This window comes from Bubalus bubalis, chromosome 13, assembly GCF_019923935.1.
Source record: "Bubalus bubalis isolate 160015118507 breed Murrah chromosome 13, NDDB_SH_1, whole genome shotgun sequence".
Lineage (NCBI taxonomy): Eukaryota > Metazoa > Chordata > Mammalia > Artiodactyla > Bovidae > Bubalus > Bubalus bubalis.
The window spans coordinates 67,733,609-67,742,534 of record NC_059169.1 but is presented as its reverse complement, the minus strand read 5'-3'; the positions used below and the strand labels follow the sequence as shown (position 1 = coordinate 67,742,534).

The following is an 8,926-nucleotide window of genomic DNA, read 5'->3' as shown; positions in this document are numbered from 1 at the left end:
GCGGCCGCGTAGTCGCTGCAGCTGCTGCCGCCGCCGCCGCATTCAACAGGCAGCAGCGCCGCGGTCGCGCCCGCCTGGGGAGAGCGAGCGGCCCGCGGCGTCCGTCCGTCCGTCCTTCGTTCGGCGGGGAGCGCGACGCCAGCGCTGTCGGGGCCCCGACGACTCTGGCCTGCCGTCCCGTCAGTGCAGCGGACCCGGAGGCGCCTAGATGCGGACGGAGCCGTGAAGTTAAGTTCTGGGCTCGCGCTTCCACTCCGCCGCCGCCGCGCCTCCCTCCCGGTTTCCGTCCGCTCGCTGCACCGACCTCACCCCTTCCCGCAGATCTCGGACAGGCTCTCGGCGCCCTCTCTCCCCTCGGCGCCCCCCCCCCCCCCCCCCCCCCCGCCCGGTGCTGCGCTTTTCTCACTTCTGGGCAAGTCCCGCGGCTGGGGGAAGGGTTGGGGGGTCACCATGGCCGAAGCGCCTCAGGTGGTGGAGATCGACCCGGACTTCGAGCCGCTGCCCCGGCCGCGCTCGTGCACCTGGCCGCTGCCCCGGCCGGAGTTTAGCCAGTCCAACTCGGCCACCTCCAGCCCGGCGCCGTCGGGCAGCGCGGCGGCGAACCCCGACGGCGCCGCGGGCCTGCCCTCGGCCTCGGCGGCCGCTGTCAACGCCGACTTCATGAGCAACCTGAGCCTGCTGGAGGAGAGCGGGGACTTCCAGCAGGCGCCCGGCTCCGTGGCGGCGGCCGCGGCGGCGGCGGCGGCTGTGGCGGCGGCGGCGGCAGCCGCAGCTGCCGCCACCGGGGGGCTGTGCGGCGACTTCCAGGGCCCGGAGGCGGGCTGCTTGCACCCGGCGCCGCCGCAGCCCCCGCCGCCCGGCCCGCTGTCGCAGCACCCGCCTGTGCCTCCCGCCGCGGCCGCCGCCTCCGCCGGCGGGCCGCTCGCGGGGCAGCCGCGCAAGAGCAGCTCGTCCCGCCGCAACGCGTGGGGCAACCTGTCCTACGCCGACCTCATCACCAAGGCCATCGAGAGCTCGGCCGAGAAGCGACTCACGCTGTCGCAGATCTACGAGTGGATGGTCAAGAGCGTGCCCTACTTCAAGGATAAGGGCGACAGCAACAGCTCGGCGGGCTGGAAGGTGAGCGGCCTCCGGGCGCACGGCCGGAGCGGGAGGAGTGGATAGGTGTCGGGGGGAGCCGGCCTCCGCCTGAGGTCGCGGCCGGGCAGAGGAGGAGGACGGGGGGCGGGGGCCCGCCGGTACAAGTTCGCTCGGCCTGAAAGTGCAAGGCACGCGGGCAGCGCGTGCAGGGTGAAGGCGAGAGTGGCAGAGGTGGGTCGTGGGCTTGCCCGGGACCCGTCGAGGGGCGGGGGCAGGAATGAGTGTGTTTGCGCCCGCTCTAGTGAGAGTTGGAGCCGGACAGGGAAGGGGCTTGCTGGGACCAGAGGGGGTGAGAAGAAGGACTGCAAGAAGTGGACCTCCGAGCGGCCAGAAAAGTTCGCCCGTGAAAGAGAGGTGGGGCGGGGGGTTCATTGGGAACTGCTCCTCCTCGGCTCGCGCGGACTCCAGCCGCTGCTCATATTGATCCCCCTCCCCCAGTCCCTCAGGACATCGGGGGTGAGGGCGGCTCTCCGCCGCCCACGCGGCGCGCGTTCCCCACCCCTAAGCCCCAGGACGCCCCGCGGAGCCGTTTCCGCCGCGCGGGGCGGAGGAGGGCGCGGCGATGGGGGCCTCGGAGCCCCGCCGCCCGAGAAAGGAGCTGCAGGTGGAGGGTACCGGCAGGGCGCCAGCCGGGAGGCCCGCGGGGCCGAACGCGCCGTTTTGGGAGGCCAGCGTGCATTTTGTTTTGTTTTGATTGGGTTTCGAAGTGGCCTCGAGTGCCGGGGGCCGGGCGCGCCCAGCCAGAGGTAGCGCCTCCGACACGTGCGAAGGGGCGGCCACCGCCGGCGAAGCGCCGGCGCCCGGCCGCGCGGGGCGAACTAAAGTTCAAGTGTGACCCTCGGCGGGGGCGGGAGCTAGCGACGGCTAGGGAGGGGCCGCGGGCGCAGGAAGCTTGCGCCTTTAAAGGGCCAGCGCGTTCTGGCCGCGCGCGCTGCCGAGCCCGGGCCGCGGGGCGGCGAGGCCAGCGCTTCTCCGCGGCAGGAAGTGCCCCGCAAACTTGGCCTTGCCCTAGGTTCAAGGCCTTTAATTAGGCACAGAGAGGCTCGCCTGGATGACCGGGGCTGGAACATGTGTCCTCTGTTGCTTTTCCGTCTTAGCACGGAGGTGCAGATCCGAGAGGCAAGGCAGAGGGCTTCTAGACCAGTGTTTTGGGGGAGTTGGAGTGGAGGTTCGAATCTAGGGAACCGGAGGGACCTCCTGCCTCGATGGAGACCCTGTAGATGAAGTGCCTCTGGCCTTTTTTGCCTTTCTGGAGAGAGAGAAAGACAGAGACCCACCAGGAGAGACCCAGGAGGGGGCAGGTTCATCCCTACCGAGAGGTGGAGAAGGCCCTGGGATGCTCAGGAGGGCGGGCTCAAGGGAGGCTGACCGGCCTTCCGTCCGCCCTGCGGCTTCCAGAATCTGGCAGTTTCTCAGTGTCACAGGTGAAAGAATGGATGTGAAGGTTTTGTAGTTGATCTAGATTCCTTCCTCACTCCTCATCTGGACTGTACAGCGTAGTATTTTTCTTTGCTGCGCACTTGTTACACCAAGGTGGTTTTACATACAGTGTCATCCGAGTGGTTAATGTGTGTAGGAAAGGTTAAGTTGATCACATCGTATTGAAACTCGTGGAGAAGGAGCCAGGATCTTATTTCTTCCGAAGTGTTTTTTAGAGTAAAAGCCTCACATATAATCTCATTCATTACTAGGCATTACATGCAATTTTACCAAGTGCTTCTAAAAGGTAAAAAGAGCCTCTCTACTTTACGCGCGGTGTATGTTCTTTTAAGTTAGAGGATGTCTGCCAAATTCAGTTTTACTTTAACATTTGAATTTAAGTGCTTGACTTATTTATCAATTCTACTTGAGCTCTTATAAAGCATTTGCCATTAAACGCCCCCCCCTCCCTTTTTTTAATCAGAGTACAGTATGTACTTAACACCGTTTTTGCATGTCCTTGGAAATGGATACAGCCTACTTCAGCTTGTTGGAGTGCCTTTCTTTGAAGATAGGGGAAGGCAAAGTTTGGGAATTATCTTTAGTTTCGCCTCTCATATGGCCTTAAGTCAAGACATTCTTAAACTAGGAAGATAACTTAAATGTTTTTAGTTTTTTTTTTTTTATAAGTGCTTTAAAAATAAAAGATTCTAAGGCTAAAATCAACCCCTCCAGTCATTTATATTAGGTTCTTACTTGTTTTAATTTTTTTCCCCAAATGCAATTATAATTTAAAAGTACTGCTTAGAGCTGGAAGATCTGTTAAATGTTAGTAAGAAGTATTGGTCTAGAATTAGAGGCCCAGTGGCAGCTCCCAGCAGTTGCAGCTCCGAGTAGAAACCTCGTGGGCTTTGGGAGGGAGCAGGCTGCCATTCTCAAGTGAGGAAATGTTTCAGGTGTATCAGTCAGTTGGTGCAAGTCAGATTACAGCAAGTGCATTTTCACTTTGAGTAAAAGAGTATTTTAAGAAGAAAAGAAACAACCTGAAGTGTTTTCTAACTCATAACTCGTCTTCTTGTTGGAGTTTTCATAAAAATGAGTTACTTGTTAAAACCAGGTTTCACTCTCAGATCTGAAAGACTCGCTGTGTTTTAAAGATTCATAAAAAGGAGAAATTTTACTATGACTTTTAGCTTGAAAAAAAATTCAGTTCTAAAATGCAGATCAACCCAAACTTGACTGCTTTAGGAGAGGCTGCTTTGGAACTAAGTTATTTCCTGTGATTTACTGTAGGGAATTAGATTGAATATTTAATTAAATATAGTTTGTTGTGCTTTACTTCCTGAGGCCTGCCTGAGAATTTGAAAGTGATTTGCATAGGACAGAATAGTTGGAAAGCTGTTGAAAAGTTCAGAAACTTCTGATTCCTTAAAGACTGGTTGTATTTGTGGGATATGCATTTGTATTTGTAGGAATGGTATGCCAAATCTTCTCTATACTTGTTTGAATATTGCTGAGAGCTGTCATAAGGCTACACACAAAGTGGAAGCTGAGACTTTTGGAAAACCCGGGATCTTTTAAACCATGTACAGTATTTGTAAATAGTGAAACTTCATTTCTATGATCTGTTTTTTTTTTTTTTTCCTCTTCCCATACAGAAAGTTTTCTAGAGCTTGGGAAGTAATATTATGAGTTCTGGCTCTGTGTTTTGTTTTTGATTTGAAATTATTTGAAACACTTAATATAGGTTAATAGCTTACTTCAACAGTAAGACCTAACAGTTGTTAAAATTGTTTTACTATGAGCTACCTGAGATAGTCTTTATTTTGGAATGAAGTTTCTTTAATTTGGTCTGTGACCTGATGGTGCATTTTCTCGTAATGTTTAAAAATTCTTATCTGTTCTATTCTAAGGGCTTTCAATCTGCAGGTGAGTAATTTAGCCACAGAGATTCCATGGCAGATGTGATGGCTGCTTTCTTACTGCACAATTATATTTGACAGAACCCTGTGAGGATTATTGAAATTAACCTTAAAGAAAACCTGTTTTACCGTCAGGTGAAAATCTCAATATATGTGTTTGAGGAAAGGAGCATGAGGAAAGAGAGTTGGGAAAGGGGCTAATGCAGCAAAGTGTGATGTCTTATTTGCTATAGGCTGAAAGTTATGTGGGCCTTATGTGAACATGTCTGTGGCTGAGATGTTTTGTTCATAAGTTCCCAAATAGATGTCAAATATGAATACTTAATTGCCCCTCATAAGAGCTTCATTTTTATTTTACTTTTGGTCTTCTGGTAAATCCTTGGGGAGATGAGGCAGGAGGGGTGGCTTCTATTTTTGAATGATAGTCAGCTTTTTTTTTTAAAGTGAGAAACATGTGAATACTAGAAAGAAGGCATTTTTAATTCTCATGTCTCATGGAAACTTGAAAAAATGTTAACGTTTGTTGAGATTCTACCCCCCCAGTTACTGTAAGGCAATTGTAAGGCATTGGCAATGGACACAAGTATTGCCAGCTATCGTGGACTGCGTGGGGATCGTTTAAGTGGGTGCTTCCCAGTTGGTGCAGTGGCAAAGAATCTGCCTGCCAGTGCAAAAAAATGTGGCTTCAATCCCTGGATCTGGAAGATCCCCTGGAGGAGGGCATGGCAACCCACTCCAGTATTCTTGCCTGGAGAATCCCATGGACAGAGGAGCCAGGCGGGCTACAGTCCATAGTGTTGCAAAGAGTCTGATGTGACTGAGCCACTGAGCGCACGCACATGCACGCACACGCGTACACACACACATGAAATGGGGAGGGAGAAGTGAATACTCACTGGTTGCTTAGAACCCCTGCTAGGAAGGGCCCCAACATTTTGCTTGCCCTTGTTCTCTAACCTCTTGATCCAAGCTCCTAAACTGCAGTTCTGGGTGACTTTCTAAAAGAACAGCTGTCTGTATTAGCCTGGAATTTCTTTGGAAAGCCTGAACTGTTTGCATTTTTCTGGAACCCTCTGCCCTTGGAAATGACCCAGTACCCTGGCATCATAGGAATTGACTCTGCTGGGTTTTTTTTTGGGGGGGGTCTTTGTGTGCCATAACTTTGGGGCTTCCTGGGATCCTTTTAGAAACGCTGTGTAAGCCCCATGGTGATGGAAGAGAGGAGAGGAGTTTGCAGTTGCGCTCCACATTCAAGGAGCGGATCCTGCCTGCTTCTGCAGTTCAAGGTGTGCCTTCATAGTAAAAGTTTGCAAAGACTTGCCCAGTCTCCCACCTGCCCTCGTGCACACAGAGGTCTGAAGTTGGTAGATTGTTACTCAGTTGTGAACCAGAGAGGACCAGATGAACCTGAAAGTGTTTATTTTGGTGTGTCTGAGGGGTAAAGACCTGTTATTTCAGTGGATACTCTGTGTACAAATGCACTCAAGTGTTGATGGAGTCTCCCTTTTTGTTAATTACCAATAAGGACCAACAATATTCAAGTCAGAGGCACAGAAAGTCTCTGAAGATAATTAATACCTTTTTTTTTTTCTTGTAGTCTTATATAGAACACAAACATGAAAATGCTTATTTGTACACTGGTGACGTCATATGGTTCAACCTTTAAAAAAAAAAACCCAACTTCTTTTTTTCTTTTTCCACTGGCATCCCAGTTTACTCCACTCAGTCTGTCTATGGTTTATGGACTTGTGGGCTAAGTGCTGAAAGTGCTGAGTCTTAGGTTGAGTTATTCTTGCCACTTGGAAGGCATTTGGGCACCTCTCCCCTGCAATCCCCCCTATCTATCCTCATGTAGCTTTGCTGTAACCAAAAGAAAGAAAAGTGAGCTAGTTTCGGTATTAGGCCCAATAAAATTGGAAAGCTAAATCTGCAATTATTCTCATCTAATACATGAGGATAATTTTATTAGTAGTACAGCTAGAGAACAGTGATTATTTTCAGTCTGTAGTCATAGTATTTTCTTCCCATCTCTTGAATGATTATTATGTGTAAGTTGTTATATTAGAGGCATTTGATTGATAGAAAAATGATTCAGATGTGGATCCTGTAGGGAGGTTAGATGTGACATGTAATAATTATGATACATGGTAGCATGGTTAAGTGCCTTTGAGAAAAGTGGAGTTCTGGGTTGGCCATTGAGGTGGACCTTGAAAATGGAATGTTATTCTCCCAAGATTTCATTATAAAATATTCTCTACTGAACATCATCTACCTGCCATCTAGTTTCTACTTCTGTCATTTTATTGAGCTTGCTTTATCATATATTTGTCCATTGGCACATCCATCTTCCCATCAATCTTAGTTTTTAAAATTTATTTTTGGAATGATGGGTTGGCATTCATAAGGGCATGAAAATAGGGAAGCATGGTTTCTCTGTGAGATGGATACATGCTGCACATGGGGAAGGTTTGAAAAGTATAGGAAGCAGAGCCTACTGTCAGACTGAACTTGAACTTTATATACATTATGAAAATAATAGAAGCCAACTTTTTTCTATGAGATTGTATCTTTGTTTTTGTAATATAAGAAATTGTGAAAATAGGCTTACATTTTTAGTTTTCTAAATACAATTTCTCAGAAATATGCTCTCATGTAAATATAGAGGCCCGTGGAATGCAATTTAAAGACAATGTGCTGCATTTGATTTAAAACTGATGTACAGAATTTGGTAATGCGTGGAACAGAATCAACTTACTGTGACTAGTAGAGGTTTATAAAATGTTTAGCTTTTTGCTTGGTTTGTTCTTTAAAATCAACTTTCATGCCCAGTGTCCTGGGGACAGAGTGATTCAAAGAAAGCTGATTGAGTGTAATTCTTAGTTTTTTTTTTTTTTTAGTGAGAAATCTTGAAGTTAGCAGTCTTTAAATAAACCCACAGCAATTATGAGTGAAAGTTATGTTGCTTTACAGTTTAAATGTCAGTTCTCATACTAGCTAAATATTAGATATCCTTAATAACTTTCTCATTATATTATGTCTTTATGCACTAACCCAAGTACAGAATGAAGAAGGTTATAAGGAGGTGTTTCAACAGATCCAGAGGAGGTTAAATTTAGATAGACTAAATCCAAAATTGATGTCAGGAAGGTAGACATAACTGCAAGAATTCAGAATACTTGGAGTGAGTCTGACTAGCCTTTTGGTGAACTAAGAGGTTTATATAGTAAAAAATTTGGCATGTCAAAAGGCAGACATACAGATATATTAAAGCTTATTAGCCATTTTAGAAATGACAGGCGTTGAAGAAACATAGGAAGCTGTTTTACTTGTGTGTTTATACCTATAGTAGCAGACAGCACTTTATTCAGAAGATACCCTGCTGCTGGGAGGAGGACAGTGATGCAAAAATAGACCACATAGTTCACCACTGTGAGGTTTTGTTAAATGAGTAAGTTACCATCCACCTGGATGAAATAGCTTTCACAGCACACCGGGTCATCCCTCTTGTGTGATTGCTAACGATGTCAGGATCATCTAGTCAAAAGCAACTAGGAAACGATTGGTCAGTCTTAATTTTATTCCCCCTCTCAACTTCTGTAGATCGAGTGAGGGTGAAAATTGCTGGGCAGGTCTTTGGTCTTTTCATTCCATAAACAGAGAGAGAGGTAAAACATCTCCCTCTGGGCAGAGTCAGAAGTCATTGCGGAGGTCTGTGGGTTGACAGGTCATTTCTTCCACGGTGGCCCGTTCCTGCTGACACAAAGTCATATGAGTTCTTCAATTCTTAGTGATTGTGGGCGGCACTACTGTCTTTTGAGAAGAGAATGTCACCTCCAAAGCACGTGGCCCATGGGCGTGTGTGACCTGGCATGTTCTCTTGCCTCCGACAGGTCCTGCTCTTCTCGAACCCTCGCCGGCCACATGCGTGGAGATGCCCAAGCTGCCACCTTCTTGACTGTGACTTGGTTCTATAGTCTCAAAAAGAAAGCCTTTTTCTGCCTTGATTAATTTTCTCCCCTAGATGATATTTGTCTTAATTGTAGCATCGTTCTTTGTTTGGCTGAAGTGACAGACCCGTGATCTTAACAGCTTTGGAGATGCTGTCCAGCTCACCTGATTAAAAGCAGAGCTGTCCTGAGAAAGAGGGTTGCCACAGCTGGTGGCCTGTGTCCATTTATTTTCCTTCATTTGATGAAGTCAAATGAAGGCTATTTTGATGAAGGCTATTTCTCAATTGCCTTTCCTTCTGAATCTAGAAAATGGGTCATGGTTTTGTGAATCTTTCCTTTTATTAAATTAGAGATTTGATAAGAATCAGGATCAGGTGGCTCAGTAGTAAAGAACCCGCCTGCCAAGGCAGGAGATGTGGGTTCAATCCCGGGGTTGGGAAGATCCCCTGGGGTAGGAAATGACAACCCACTCCAGTATTCTTGCTTGGGAAATCC

General features: G+C 48.4%; 1 protein-coding gene across 1 annotated transcript in view; it reads left to right on the top strand.

The window, feature by feature from the left end:
* The first annotated feature begins 449 nt into the window (after positions 1 to 449).
* Positions 450 to 8,926, top strand: part of FOXO1 (forkhead box O1) — an 89,929-nt gene continuing 81,452 nt past the window's right edge. Inside the window, exon 1 of the mRNA XM_006065775.4 lies at positions 450 to 1,119. Coding sequence (XP_006065837.2) covers positions 451 to 1,119 — 669 coding nt within the window. The 5' untranslated portion in view covers position 450. The remainder of the gene's footprint in view (positions 1,120 to 8,926) is intronic.